General features: G+C 38.7%; 1 protein-coding gene across 5 annotated transcripts in view; it reads right to left on the reverse strand.

The window, feature by feature from the left end:
- The window catches only part of LOC138736458 (katanin p60 ATPase-containing subunit A1-like), a 79,854-nt gene that overhangs the window by 23,342 nt on the left and 40,090 nt on the right, over positions 1 to 16,422 (reverse strand). For all 5 annotated transcript variants that reach the window (XM_069886021.1, XM_069886020.1, XM_069886018.1 and 2 more), the window contains 4 exons: positions 11,945 to 12,079; positions 10,927 to 11,053; positions 5,886 to 6,020; positions 960 to 1,015 (listed from right to left, as the gene is read on the reverse strand). In XM_069886021.1, the coding sequence (XP_069742122.1) occupies positions 960 to 1,015; positions 5,886 to 6,020; positions 10,927 to 11,053; positions 11,945 to 12,079 (453 nt within the window). The remainder of the gene's footprint in view (positions 1 to 959; positions 1,016 to 5,885; positions 6,021 to 10,926; positions 11,054 to 11,944; positions 12,080 to 16,422) is intronic.

Here is a 16,422-nt window from a genome sequence, read left to right on the forward strand (position 1 = left end):
CACATAGGCTAAATTAAGAGTAAGGTAAAGCCAGAGTCTGACACTGACCCCCACGCTAACAGTGAAATTAGATTTTCAGAGATGGAGCAACTTACCTGTCACTAATGGGCAAAATAAATTTTGTCAAAATGAATATGTCACCAAGATTTCTGCACTTGTTTCAAAGTATTCCTTTATTTCTTCCAAAAATGTTTTCCCTTCTCTGGATAAAATAATTTCCTCCTTTATTTGGATATCTCCAAGGGTTCAAAAAGCATTATTGCAAAACTGTAAGGTTAGTGGAGGATTTACTCTTCCGATTTCCAATTCTGCTACTGGGCAGCACATAAACACATCTGTGCATCCCCGAGCTTTAATGGTGTAAGCTGGAAGAGTTTTCTTTTAAATCGTTGTCTTTAGCTGCCATGGTATATTCTTAATTGCCCATAAAACCCTCTAACCACACTGACAACCCAGTGATGCTCAATACAGTGAACATTTGATACCCAGATTAGACACCTCTTTAAGTGAGCAGCAGTATCAGTTCAGACTCCCTTAAATAACAATCACTCTATTTTTCACCTTCAGTCACTGATTTTTTTAAATACTTGACAAACTAATGGCATCAAATTTCTTCCAAGATCTTTATGTGGAAAGTTTAGCAGCTTCACCTCTCTATCACAAACATATGGCTTACCTCCATCATACTTATTTCATTACTTTCAGATTCGACATTTTTTTTGAAGCCTTTCCCAAACTTCCCTCGTTTAGCTGCCAAACAACCCCGGGAAGATCTAGTATCAGCTAATCCAGGAGCGAGAGGGACAATTTCAAAAAAAATTATAGCTCTATTCTGTCAATTAAAAGTCAAAATAAAGATAGAATGGGATCAAGAATTGGAAATTGACGAGAAACTATGGGAAGAGGCCATTGAGAGAATTTGTTCGACTACCTCCTGTGCTCACTTGGAACTTACTCACTTGAAGGGTGCTGCACAAGGTTCATTTTTCTAAATCCAGACTGCCAGCCATTTATCCTGAAATAAAGAACAAATGCAATCGGTATAATGGCTCCCCTTGCTTCCCAAGTCACATGTTTTATCAGTGCCCCAAAATACAAGGGTTCTGGAGTTGAGTCTTTAACACACTATCCTAAATATTTAAAGTCAATTTGCAATCCTGCCTGTGGCCTGCAATATTTGAAATCTCCAACTCCCTAAATTCCCCGCAGAAAGATGTGATAGCATTTACACCCCTATTTGCCAAGCGTCTAATCTTGTTGCACAAGAAGTCTGATAGGGATCCTTCTATTACACAATGGATTAAGGATATTAGTTTCTTAATTAAACTGAAGAAAATCAAATACACTTTAAGAGGGTCCACCAAAATTTTTTTCTATAAATGGCAACCCTTTATGTGCTATTTCTCTGAATTACAAGTGCTTTTGGAATAAAAGACTAACTGTGAGATGGTTGTACTAGTGCAATCGGTAATATACTGATGATACTGTCAACAAAAGTGCCAAGGTGGTCAAGGAGTGGGGGTTAGGGTGTTATCCACACACACACACACACACACATATATATACCAGGCCAATGACAAATCCAAGTTAGCATTTGTGGAATAGGATATCACTCTTGACAAACTAGATTAAGGTCCATGAAAGGAATGAATAGACAAATTTGAATTTGAATAAATTTTCAATAGCTTTTTGACAAAGTCCTACAAAATTAACCTGAAGGCACAATGATACGAGATAAGGTACAAGATGAAACAGCTGAGAAGATTGGCGATAGTCCCTTCTCAGACTGGACATCTAAGCCTACTGCTTGTTTTATTAAGGCATTAAGCACTGGTCAAGAATTCCAAGCATTATAACAGTCATGGGCAAGTTGTGAGTGGGGCTTGTGGGATGCAGAGGGGGTGGGAGTGATGATTAGATGGCTATAAAGTGGTGGGACAACAACTTGATCCTAGGAATAGAATAGGTTCAGTGAATCACTCTCTCTTGAGCAAACACATTATGTGTAATAATAATTATTGAGAGAAAAACACCAATTTTAGCTCCTGCCAATTCCCCAGTCCTGAAACCTGACTATCTCCAGATCATGGTGTGAAATTGCACTCTAGCCAAGCACCTCTATGGCCAAGTATGTTGCCCTCTCCTGAATTGCCTCCCACTCACCACCTGCAACCCACTCGCTGTCTCCCACTCTCACCAAGTACCTCCCTCTTTTGAAAACTGCCTCCCCACTCTTGACCTTGTATTTCACATTCTCAATAAGTTCATTCCACTGTCCTCAAGTACCTCACCCTCTACTCAACTGCCTGGCCCTCTTGCAAAGTGCGTTGAACTCTCATACTTCCTCCCACTCTCATCACGTGTGTCCTACACTTGGCGAGTGCCTAACACCCCCACCGAGGACCTTGCCCTCTTGCCAAGTGCTTCATACTCATAACAAGGGTCTCCCACACTTACAATGTCCCTTTCCTCCTTACCAAACACCTCGAACTCTTGCCAAGAGCCTCCCACTTTCAGCAATTTCATCCTAATGTCCCCACAAACCACACTCTCAACTGCCTCACCCTCCAAGTGGATTGAACTTTCACAAAGTTCATCCCACTGTCCCCCATGTGCCGTGCACTCACTGTGCCTCCCACTCTCATGAAGGACTTCACTTGCATCGTACTCTCACCAAATGTCTTCATACTCAGTGTGCCTCATGCACACCAAGTGCTTCCCATGCTCGTCAAATTTGTCCCACTGTCCCCAAGTACATTGCCCTTTCCTCAACTGCAATCCATTGTCCCCCAAGTACCTCTCACTCTTACTGCCTCGCACTCTGGCATAGTGCCTCACACTCTTACCAAAAGCTCCCCACTCTCCCAAATGCTTTGCATACTCATCATGTGTGCCCCACTTGCACAAGTGCCTCCAATCCTCATCAAATTCCTATGCAAGTGCCTGGACCACACATTCAGGGCCTCGCACACTCGCCAAGAGCCTCCCTTACTCACCATGCCTCACACTATTGCCAAGTATGTTCCTCTCTAGCAAGTGCTTCTGGCCATCATCAAGTGCCTTGCACTCTCCCCAAGTGCCTGGCCCACTCATGAAATTGCTTGCAAGTGCCTGCCACTCTTGACCAATTTTTCCCATAATTGCCAAGTGCCTTGCACTGGCTAGTGTATTGCCAGAACCCCACAGTAGAGTGCTCAAAAGTCATGGCTGAGTTACTTGGCCTTCCAGGGTCCCCACCAGCAACATTGCCACCATCTTGGTTAAAAACCTTCTGATAGTCAGAGCAGTTGGTCAATTAGATCATCAAAAGCAAGCTGAAAGCATAATAAGGCCCTTTAAAAATAAAAACCCTACCTTTTCACTAGGAACAGCAAATGCTAAGTAAAAATAATTGAAGATTATAAATTTTATTTAAGTCCATTTTTTACAGAAACAGTAAAAGGCATTTTGCAAGGTACAAATTTTAAAATCTGTATTAAAAAATCTATGATACAACATTCACAGAGCACATCTTAATTCATTTTAAATTAGAGTAGTTGTTTGAATATCTAGCTGAACAGACAGTTGGCAACAAAACCACATCATGGTCTCTGAAATACACAATTTTACTGTAAATAAATTGGGAATTCAGTATTTAAAATAGAGACTGGCTTTATCCAATATAGTTATTACCAACTTCACATTGATTAATGAACCATCTCTATGGTTTTGATCATGGTCTTGGGTCCATGAATGATTCCTTCAAAACTCCCAAATTACATTAGTAATAATTTCACATAGTATGGTTGTGCATGCAAGAAAAATCCTCCTTAATTTAGCTTTTAAACAATAAATGGAAGTTATGTGGAAAATAAATTATGCAAGAGGAACCCTGGTTTCAGATACTTAGTATTTTTTCCTCCCTGGAGCAGAATAACTTTGTGTGCATCTGTTTCATTCTGTCTAGCTTCTGCTTTGAATGAGTATTAGAAAGGAAAAACAAGTTATGTTGCATTTTTCCATTAACATGTAGAATTTCAGAGACTCACAAATGGAAAACTCTTCAGCCATCAAAATTTTAGAAACTGACAAGACAGTTATGCAGTAAAAAGACAGACTTAGCAAGTCTCTAGTGCACAAATATGCAGGATGCAAGCTTGCAAATATATGCACTAAAATGTTCCAAGTATTTATCTTGTAATCATTTACCCAAGGCCCTGTCTCTAATTCAGTCATATTAAATTGATGTGATTATTTTGTCCTAACTGCACACACAAATCAAATGGAAAATATCAAGCTGGAGGATCAAACTCATAGACAAAAAGAACATTGCAGTGCAGAGGTTTTAAATAGATTTCATAATAGATTATGAAATTTCTTCATTTGGTACTCTGAAGTTTTGAACAAGAAATTAATACATTTGGTACACGCAGCCCAATCCAGCTGCATCTAAAAAACCAGATACAAAATTACAACACAATAACCTGGGTAAAGGCTGAGGTGAAACTAAGCTTCTTCTATATCCAGAAGGATTTATTCACATTTAACTTTTCTTACATCAAATCATTTTCTCATGGGATGGTCATATTTAGTTATGGCCTTCATGCTGAAACTTCAATGGCAAACCAATACAATGCAACAGCTAAGGAAGTTGTTAAAACTCAAAAGCTGTCCATTTTCAACATTTTGTTTTAATGCTGATAAATGTTGCTTGCCTCCCCGTAAGTTAGGATGTACAAAATGCCCTTCAATCCAAGGAAGTAATTTTTCCAGTTTTTAAACAATTAAGAGTAAAAAAAAAAGGAAAAACTGGCAGTGATTCAGTTCCTTCTGCTTTGGGAAATAACAAGATCTCAAATGATCAGTTAAGAACAATGGAACAAGAATGAAGAATGAGCGCTTTAATATCCAAGAAGTAGTGTAGCTGAGTGTGCAAACAAGAACATTACCACTAATAACCACATAACTAATAACCTATCTACCTACCTCAGCTAAATGAAGGAAAGCAGGACTTAAATCAGTGAATTCATTTGATATTTGTTTTAAAATTGATAGCATGTATAAGAAGTTAATGCAAACCAGCTGGGTTACAAAGAGCTCTGAAAATAGAGAGAGAAATGACTATCTTGCCGATGTGTTTTCCTTGATATTCTGTATTTTCTGAATCAACTTCATGTGCATAATAAAATTCAGGTGTTTAAAAAAAGGCTGAATTAATAAAGGAAGAAAGTGTACATTGCATGCTGTTTAAATATTTATGATGTGCTTTAAAGGGTTATTAGAAAATGAACAATTATAAAAATGATTAGGAGGGGAAGTCACCATCAAAATCTAATAAAAATAATTAAAAGAATTCTAATAAATGATCATTTGTTTCATTTTATTTTCCCTACTTTTAACACAGTTAATAGCCTGAATAAGGGTGATGATGTCAGGGAACTAAATTAACAGGTATAATTTAAACTGAAACTCTTCATATTGACATTATTAATATATTCTAATTGTTTTGGAGAAGAGTAAAATAAAATATTTTCTAAAATACATCAATATTGTGAGAAAAAAACAAACAAGGTTAGAACTAAATAGAATTCTTTGCAATTTGAAATTCTAAACAGATCCTGAAGGCAACACTCCCAAAACTTTTACTTTGGTTTTGAGATATCTGTAGTTTAAATTTTTAAAAAATCTATAAAGTCAAAAAAGTAAAGAATTCTGTGGTATTAATTGTAGATAGGGCACTGAAGACAATTTCTCTTGGCCTGTGGTTAGGAAGATAGTCTTCTATTTTACCTGAGGAAACCCAACGATATACCTATTACTAATGGAAAGATTTCTATTTTGGTCAATAGGACCCAAACTCAGCAATCCATTTCTCATATTTCTCAAGATCTGCAGCAGAAACAGACTTAGAAATTTTTTTCAATGCCATTCCAAAGTCTTCCATGGTTGTTGGCATCTGCAGTTCATCCCTGGAGATATTTCTTATTTCCTCAGGAGTTAGACCCTGGATGCGACGACGCATTGCCATCATAGAGGCATCCCTGCAGAAAAGTAATAGATACCATATAGGTGATTTCCATTAACATAACTAAGGCAATTCATGCATCAGACAGTGTTACTTTATGTACCTGCTCCTGAATGCTACTATTCCTTCATTTATATTAGTTTTGATCTCCAACATTACATCATCTGCAATTTCTCCAAAAGCAAAAGCTTGCCTTTTAACTCATTCCTTCCTGTGAGATCCCTACACTTCCTTCTACTGAATACACTGCATACACTGCAATTTAATACTCAGCACTTGGTGCTGAATATGACCCCTGCTTTGGGTAAACCAAATACTGGGTGACTGCTGCAGAATCACATGGTTTCCTTTTTAAGGACGACTCAGGTTTTAATTGCTTGCTATTTTAATTCTCCATTGGAGTAGTGAGATCAAATACAGCAACAATAACGTTCAATGTAAGCTCCAATAACAGCACTTCATCCTCAAATTAGACACACCATAGCCTTCAACTACATCAAATTCAATAATTTCAGATAATCAGGCAATCTAATCATGTCCCTCATGTTTCCAGCATTCAGATAATTTTTCTCTCTTCATTATTTTCTCCTATTTACACCTCTCCAAGAAATACCTTTCTCACCACCACTTGCATTATTTAATCTCTCCAGATTTCCACTCTACCACAGATCTTCCATTTTATTCTCTCTGGTCTCCTTTGTCTGCAATGTAAACTTGAATTTAACTTTTCCCACGTAACACTGATTAGCCATGGATTTGAAAAGTTAACCCTGTTCCTTTCTCCACAAGGTCTGTGTTTTTGCAGTTTTTCATTGAGCTTTCTTCATTCATTTTCTTGTTCATGAAGGCCTCCTCCTATCCATCAAGACTTACCCATAATCATCATCTGTCTGGTTTACAAGTAGCAGATATCTTTATTAAAACACAAAAAACATTCAGCTATGACATATCTCTATTTCTAGGATCCTTTTAGGTATTAAGGGTCAGATCGCATGGGATCCAGGATGAGCTGGCCAAATGAATACAGAATTGGCTTGAAGGTCAAAGCTAGAGGGTGGTAGTAGAGAGTTATGACTTAAATTCAAGGCCTCTAACCAGCGACGAGCCATAAGGATTGTTCCACTGTTGTTGGTCATTTATTTTAATGACTTGTATAACAATATTGTTAGCATGGTTACTAAGTATGTGGAAAAAAACAAAATTGCTGGTATAGTGCAGCCATTCTCAAAGGGGGCCATACACTCCCCACTAGGGTGCAATACATACATTTAAACGGGGGGGGGGGGGGGGGGGGGAAGCCCACAGACTGAAATCATAATATATTTTGATGAAGTCAGTATGAGAGAAGTATGGAAGAAACTAACTAAACTTGACTGGTTCACAGGGAAGGAGGCCTATAATCTTTGAGCAGAGTCCTAAAGAGGCCATAAATGAAAAAGAATGGCTGGTATAGTGGACAGTGAAGATCATTATCTAAGATTATAATATGATCGAGATCAGTGGTTTTCAACCTTTTTCTTTCCACTCACGTACCACTTCAAGTAATCCCTATGCCATCGGTGCTGTGATTAGTAAGGGATTACTTAAAGTGGTATGTGAGTGGAAAGAAAAAGGTTGAAAACCACTGTTTAAATCATATCTAATTGACTTGTTATGTGTATCGTTTCATAACTCCAAAGGAAATGGGCCAATAACAATTTTTCTCAAGCAAAATATTTCAGAAACAAGAGCAGTGGTTCTCACCTTCCCTTCCCACCCACATACACACTTAAGTAATTCCTTACTAAGCACAGAACAGCTATGGCATAGGGATTACTTAAAGTGGTATGTGAGTGGAAAGAAAAAGTTTGAAAACCATTGATCTAGATGAACTGGGAAAGTGGACCAAGGAATGGCAGATAGAATTTAACTTGGACAAATGTGAGGTGATGCACTTAGTAGGTTAAACCAGGTCAGGACTTACACAGAGAAAGGAAGGACCCTGAGAAGTACAGAACAAACAGATTTGGGGATACAGGTACATGGCTCCATGAAAGTGGCCACACAGGTAGACACGGTGCTGATGGAAGGGTTTGGAACACTTGCCTTTATCCATCAGGGGACAGAGTATGGGAGCAGAGATCACATTTCCACTGTAGAAATTGTAGGTGAGTCTGCATTTGGGAGCATTGTGTGTAGTTTATGTCACCCAAATACGGGAAGTATGTCATTAAACTGGAAAGAGTACAGAAAAGATTGAGAATTTTACTTGTACTGGTTGACTTGATTTATAAGGTGAGGCTGGAACTGTTCTCCTTGGAGGTTAGGAGGATCTTATAGAGGTCTATAAAATTATGAGGGGTACATTTAAAGTAAATAATCTTAACCATTTTCCCCGAAGGTAGGGGTATCTGCAACTAGAGGGCTTTTAGATTTAAGGTGAGAGGGGAAAAATTTAAAAGGGACCAGGGAGGCACCTTCTTCACAGAGACTGGTGTGTATTTGGAATGAGCTGCCAGAGGAAGTAGTAGAAGGAGGAACAATCGTGACTTTCCAAAAGCATTTGGACAGATACATTGATTGGAAGGTTTAGAGGGACATGGGCCAAATGCAAGCAAATTGGGCAAGACATATTGGGTCAAGGGCCAGTTTCCAGAAGGTGAAACAACATGATTCCACAGTAACACCACTTTCCACCCAATCGCTTGATTCCTTTTGTTAACCAAATTTCTAATAGCTTAATTTACTGTTTTTAAGATAGAGAATTCTCCAAGCAAAGTTCTCACCTTTGCCATTAGGAGAATATCTATTATGTTCCCCAGTTCTAGACTATCCAGCTAGAAAGATACTTATCTGTCAATACCTTTCAAAATCTTAGTTTTCAATAAGATCACTTTCCATTATTTTAATCTCCACAAAAAACAAGACCATTTCCACTGCAGAATCAAATGAGATTTTACTTAAAAGGACCATGCAAGCATGGAACATTTATCACAAAATGGTTAAGTTATGCTACGAGAAAAAATGGTCACGATTTAAATAAAAATATTAAATATAAGAAAAACATTGAACCAAAGCCCTTTAGCATCATTTCAGACATAATGGGTTGAATGGCATCATTCCCCAGTGAAAGCCATAAATGAACAAAAGACTGGATATGCAATCTCCTTTAGTTCTTTAAGCAGTCTTAAACCATAAACTTTTGTCATCTACAATACTTTGTATTCCATTACTTGCTTTTCTTGTCAGTGACTCTACCAGGAACTCGTACTGCCTCATCAGATGACCCCTCCAGCATGACTAACTTCTCCTTGATCAGCGGTGTAACTCCCCCCCCCCCCATCTCTTTTACATTCCTCTGCACTGCATTCGAAACATGTGAATCCTGCCCTTCTAAGTCCCTGTAATAGTTAAATATCATGGTTTCATGTACTAATCCAGGCCTCACTTGTAATACTCCTTGCAATAAAATACTCTTCAGTCAATCTGCCCCAACATGCTCATTAACTTGGTTGTGGCAGTCCTTTCAGATTTTCATGACCTAAACTATACCTTGAACTCAATCTCTCTACTTTCTGACCTGCTGGCCTCATTCCCATCCCTCTGCCTATCTTTTTTAAAGCCACCCCCCCCCCCCACCCCAACCAAGTACTGCTTGTTCCTGTGAGGATACTTCCATTAATGGAACACTGCTCATCTCTTTACCTGTGCCAGATGTAATGCCTTGTAACATATATTTATTATGATACATTCCCAGCCTTCACTCTTCACAAACTTTAACATTCCCAAAATCCAAACATGTCACACCTTACTGCCGTGTACACAATCCATTTCATGAATGTATTAAGCCTTTCATACCCACCCTCATCTCCATCCTTTTCATGATGCCAAACCTCATTGTCCTCCAGTCTTTGGGATTTCCAATTTCAAGCTTTGTCACCTTTTCAGCTTGGGCAGACTTCAACTACCTTGCTCCCACTGCCTTCCCTTCTTATATCATTTAAATTAAAAAAATATGTAGACAAACAGCATGGTAACAGGCCATATCAGCCTCCCAGTACGTTTTTGAACGGTGGAAGGAAACTGGAGCTCTAGGAGAAAAAATTGCATTCTCTTTTTTCTATTCACTTTTAAAAGCCCTGTGATAACCAATTTTTTTCAACCAGTCTTTTGAGCACACATTTCAAATTCTTTTCCAGGACACACTGCAAGTTTCCCTGCAATACTTTCATTTCTGAAAAGCTTTTAAGATCTTGGTTTTAAAATACAATAGAATCTGAATACACAAATGATATTTGAACACAAACTCCAAGAAAGGGTATGCAAATGAACAACAGTGTATTAATTCATGGAGTATGAGCCATACAAAAGAAAAAGGAGGAAAAACGCAACACCCAACCAACAAATTATCCCCTGCATCCGCTGCAACCGTGTCTGCCTGTCCCGCATCGGACTTGTCAGCCACAAACGAGCCTGCAGCTGACGTGGACATTTACCCCTCCATAAATCTTCGTCCGCGAAGCCAAGCCAAAGAAAGAATGAGCCATGTATGCAATATTAGAGATTCTATTTTTCACTTTGAAATGGGAACTAAAAATACTCAAAGATTTACCAATAAAATCAGCTATTTTTTTCCCCACAAATAAAACATTGTACTGACTTGAAAGAACTTAAAAGTTCAGCTTTAAATTGCATCCATATATTTTGCATTTTGTTTTAACTACAATGCTGCTCTCTAGATAAAGTGCTAAATCAATTTGTTCATTCCACAGAAAATGAAATAAGACCAACTAATCTGTTTTGTGCATTTACTTCATATACAAAGAAATATTTTGTGTATAACATTCCTACATTATTTTTGTATCTTAAAAATGTGTTTTTTCCCAACTTTTACAAAGCATCAAGAGCTAGGAACCAAATAAGACAAGTATGCAGAAACAAACCTGCAGACATTAGTAATATCTGCTCCAGAATATCCCTCCATTTGTTCAGCTATTTTTTTGACATTCACATCATCTGCCACTTCCAGTTCTCGCAAATTTATCCGCAGCAGCTCCTCACGGCCAGTTGCTGAAATAAAAATTGTTTTAAACTGCTTTTAAAATAAACACTCCTAAGTGGTGGCAACACTGCACTGATACCTAAAAAGGTCATCTATTTCAAGGTGAGAAGTCAAGGTTCTGAATTCTGATGCAAATATTTTCCTGCCGCTCTTTTACATACACCCTTTACCAAACTCCATCTTCAACTAGTGATAATTCCAACAGGTTAATTTAGGATTCACTCCAGAAGTATTAATACAAAATGTGCGGAAGATCATGTACATCATTTTCACAAATGTTGATTTATATTTCAGAAAAATATCTGCTGTTGATTTTTTTCTCAATTTTTGGAGTAGAAATAACTGAAGATGATACAACCCGGATTATTCAAAATTGGATTCTCCAAAATCCTCAGTTATCTGAAATTTTTTAAAATTCAAATATTTTTTAAATAAAAAATTTGGATAAACCAGGATATCCGAAATCCTCATTTATCCAAAAATTTTTTTGGAGCTGAACTGACTGGGGACATCGGGCCCTAGGCAGTGGTAGCAGTGGACCTCAGGGTCCTGTCATGAGCAGGGCCTTGGTGGGGAGGTGTTGGTGAGAATTAAACATTATTTTAATGCTTAAAAAGCCTTACTTTGTAGTTTGTTGTTGTTTAAACACTGTTACAAATGATTTGCTGTTGCTACTGAGCTGTTTTTTTTAAAAAATGACCAGTTCTCCGGAAAAACCGTTTATCCGAAATGGGCCTGGTCCCGACCATTTCAGATAATCAAAGTTGTACTCCACCTCTAAATTCAATAGAATATTTTTATGGGTAAACATTAAAGCTTCTAAATGAAGACTGGAAAGACCAGGTGATTATTGCACAAATAGCCTTTAATCTCCACACAATTCAAACTGTTTTCAGCACCTGAAGGCAAAGGAATGTAAATCCGCTTTTCCAGTCGTCGTCTTAAAGCTTCATCAATATCCCATGGAAAATTAGTTGCTGCCAGAACCATAACCATCTTTGAAGGGTCGTCATTTTCAGATGCACCTCCGACACCTACAATGCATCAAAATAAACATAAGAGTAGTTAATTCGCATTTGGTGATAAATATAAATTTTCCAAAAGTTACTGTGGAAAATTTGATAAAGGGAGAAAAAAGGAGAAAGGAAATGAAAAAGAGAGAAAGACAAGAAAAATAAAGTTAAAAAAAGTAATATTCCTTTCACACTTATGAAATAGTTTTAACAGACTCAGGATGAAATGAGTTTATTATCATGTACATTATCTTTCTTTGGCTTGGCTTCGCGGACGAAGATTTATGGAGGGGGTAAAAAGTCCACGTCAGCTGCAGGCTCGTTTGTGGCTGACAAGTCCGATGCGGGACAGGCAGACACGATTGCAGCGGTTGCAGGGGAAAATTGGTTGGTTGGGGTTGGGTGTTGGGTTTTTCCTCCTTTGCCTTTTGTCAGTGAGGTGGGCTCTGCGGTCTTCTTCAAAGGAGGTTGCTGCCCGCCAAACTGTGAGGCGCCAAGATGCACGGTTTGAGGCGTTATCAGCCCACTGGCGGTGGTCAATGTGGCAGGCACCAAGAGATTTCTTTAGGCAGTCCTTGTACCTTTTCTTTGGTGCACCTCTGTCACGGTGGCCAGTGGAGAGCTCGCCATATAACACGATCTTGGGAAGGCGATGGTCCTCCATTCTGGAGACGTGAGTACATTATACAATGTATATATAACACCAAAATTCTTACTTCCTACAGCTGAACAGGTACTTCGTTAAAAAATCCCAAAAACAATAGTATACTCTAGTGAATTAAAAGGTGGCAATAAATGAAAAAAACCCATAATAAATATTCAGTTATCCTGGTGTAAAATAAAACTGCAATGATGCAGACAAAAGTCACTGCAGACATTAGTCCTTAATCAGTGTGTGACAGATTATGTTGTGTTTGTATTATATATAGATATGTTTTTGGGAGATATATTGGGGCAGGTTTTTTAGTGTAGGTCACATACAAACACTTTAAAACAGATCTTATTTAAAATACTGGACCTCTGATCATGCTAGACATGTCAGCCCCAGAGCCTTTGCAAAAGCTTTGGAGAATGCCCAAGAGACTTCACGAATTGATTGTTGTTTACAAAAAGGCAACAGATGAAAGAACTTGTCGGAGCCACAGACGGTCTGGAGTGGAACTTGCTGTTCTAGGAGGATCATGTGCTTTTGCAAGCAGAGAAGAGTCAAACAGGTTTTATCTCAGAGAGAGAGAGAGAGCAACAGAGATCAGTTCTGCAGTTTTACAGTCAGCAGCAGCAGCTGGGACTGGAACAGGACAAGCTGGCAAGCTTGTGTAAAACGCCATTTGGAAGACAGGTTTTGGGTGCTTAGTTCAGCTTGGTCAAAGCCCTTGTAGTTCATGCAAGAGAGGACTGGCTATCTAATGTTCCACTTGAAATAAGAGAAACAAAAAGGTACTCTGTCATGACCTGAAAGAAAGAGGTTATCATCTGGAGAATCCTGAGGGGGCAAGTTTATTTGGCAAGACACTGAAGTGGCTGATTAAAAAGGAATCAGTTGTGGGTGTCCCAGTGTACAACAAATCTCTCTCTGAAAACCGACAAAAACCTTCCTGAGCGGTTACCATTTACCTTTCAAGCACCAAAGCCTGGTGAACTTTATAAATGTTAAATTCTGTGCACAGTACAAGAATTAACTGCAACCAGTGAACTTGGAGGAGTGAGAAGTGAGATTGGACTATGAATCAAAGAATGTTTCTGAACTTACATACACATTACATAAACGTGCACTTAGAATTAGAAGGGGGTTAATTTAGGTTAGTGAAGTCGATAGTGATAAGTTAAAAGTGTGATTCTGTTTTCATGTTTAAAGATAATTAAAAGCAAATTTTGTGTAAGTAACGATTTGTCTTGGTGAATATCTATTGCTGCTGGGTTTTTGGGGTCCTCTGGGCTCATAGCAAGTGTAACAAGGGAAAATTCAAGACCCTGATAGCCATTGGGGAAAAAACTGTTCTTGAACCCAGAGGTGCTGGTCTTTAAGCTTCTGTACCTTCTGTCTGAAGGTAGTTATGAGAAGAGGTTGTGACCAGGATGATGGGGGCACTTTATGATTTTGGCTACTTCTTGAGGCAGTGACTCACATAAGATGGATTGGGAGGTCAGAGCCTTTGGTATTCCTGGGGAGTCGAATTTCTAAACTAGGCTGTGATGCAACTTTCCATAGTGCACCAGTAGAAGTTTGATAGAGTATTTGATGACATACAAATCTCCTCAGACTCCTTCAAATGCAGAGGGATTGGTGTGCCTTCTTCATAGCTGCCTCAATGTGCTGGCTCCAGGAGAGGTCTGCTGAAATATGGACTCCCAGAAACTTAAGGTTCCACCCTCTCCACCTCCGTCCCAGCAATGCGGACAGGTGTGTGGCCCTTTGGTCTCTCCTTTCTAAAATCAACAATGATTTTCTTGATCTTGGTGATGTTGAGAGCAGAATTATTCTGCCACCACCCAACCAGGTTATCAATCTCCATTCTGTATTCTGATTCACCATTTCTAGTTTTTTTGGCCAATAACAATGGTGGTGTTGTCAGCAAGTTTGTGGAATGAGTTGAAGCCAAACTATCATGAGTGTACAGGGAGTAGAGAAGGGGATTAGGCATGCAACTTTAGGGTTCCTTTGTCCCAAAATGCTCTGCATGCAATGAAGCTCTTTTAAGTATAGCTATTGCATTGATGGCATTGTGAAGAAAGTACATCAGCACCTCTACTTCCTCAGGAGTTTGCAGACGTTTAGTATCACACCAGAAATGCTGGGAAATTTCCACAGTGGTGTGGTGGAAAGTGTGCTGACCAGCTGCATCGCAGTCTGGTAAGGGAACACCAAAACCCTTGAGTGTAAAGCCCTCCAAAAGGTAGTGGTCACAGCCCAGGACATTACAGGCAAAACCCTTGCCACTATTAAGAACATCTATAGGGAGCACAGCAATCATGAGAGACCCACACCACCCAGCACACACTCTGCTCTCACTGTTTCCATTAGGAAAGAGGTATAGGTGCCACAAGACTTGCACAACCAGGTTCAGGAACAGCCGATACCCCTCTAGCTTCAGAATCCTCAACAACAAAGTCAATCAGAGACTCATTTAAGGACTCTGACTTGTGCATTTTATTGATTTTTCTTCGCTCTCTCTGTATTGCACAGTTGTTTACATTCATTACCTGTTAACAGTTATTTTGATTGTTTACCTGTTTACAGTTTACTTTTTGCACTACCTATTAGTAGTAATTCTGCTGCACCTGTAGGAAAAAGGAATCTCAGGGACAGGTTAGGACTTTATTCCCTGGACTATGGAAGAATGAAGAGATTGATTGAAGTATACAAAATTATAGATAGAGTAAAAGCAAGTAGGCTTTTTCCACTGACATTAGGTGAGATATAAACCAGAGGATATGGGTTAAGGGTGAAAGTGGAAAAGTTTAGGGAAAATGTCTTCACAGAGTGGTGGGAGAGTAGAATGAGCTGCCAGATGAAGTGGTGAATGTGGGCTCAATTTAATATTTAAGATAAATTTGGACAGATACTTGGATAGGAGGGGAATGGAGGGATATGGAATGTGTGCAGGTCAGTGGGACTAAACAGAATAATAGTTCAGCACAGACTAGAAGGGCCTGTCTCTGTGCTGTAATGTTCTATAGTTCTAAGAACTTCTGCTTTGCTTAGATAGGATGTTTTTATGCATTCTGATGTGCATTTGGCCTTGCACTGCAGTATGAATAACAGTAAACTACACACAATTTCAAGGCAACAGGTCAGAAAGGATAAAGAAATGTAGGCTGTGAACAAGGCTGTGTAATCTTCAATTTTATCCAAGAACAATTAAGTATAGAGGTTCAACATTAAAATACTATTCATGAAAAATCAAGTTGAAGGCGTTTGAGGAACTAGATTAAATAAATTGTGAGTATAATAGCTCAAAATTTTAATCATCCTTAATTGTGTTTTCAACACAATACTTCATAAAAGCATGGAATTGATTAATTTAGCACATGAGGCACCTCTTCATTGTGAGCTAATCTTCATGCCTATGATATAGACAAAATGGAACCAGACTTCATATAGAGATTACTCAAACAAGAGGTGACTTAATCTATTATGCTCATTAGGGTTTTTGATAAAACAATTTATTTCATCCAACTCCCTTGAATATTTTAAAAGCAAGCCACTTGCTCAGTGGGTCAAGCAGCATCTGTGGGATGAAGTACTTGATGAAGGGTTTCAACCCGAAATGTCAACCATCCTTTTATTATCAGTGATGCTGCTTGACCCATCAAGTTCCTCCACAAGAGAGTGTTTAGCTTCAGATTCCAACATCTGCAGTTTC

The sequence above is a fragment of the Narcine bancroftii genome, chromosome 6 (genome assembly GCF_036971445.1).
Source record: "Narcine bancroftii isolate sNarBan1 chromosome 6, sNarBan1.hap1, whole genome shotgun sequence".
NCBI classification, from domain to species: Eukaryota; Metazoa; Chordata; class Chondrichthyes; order Torpediniformes; family Narcinidae; genus Narcine; species Narcine bancroftii.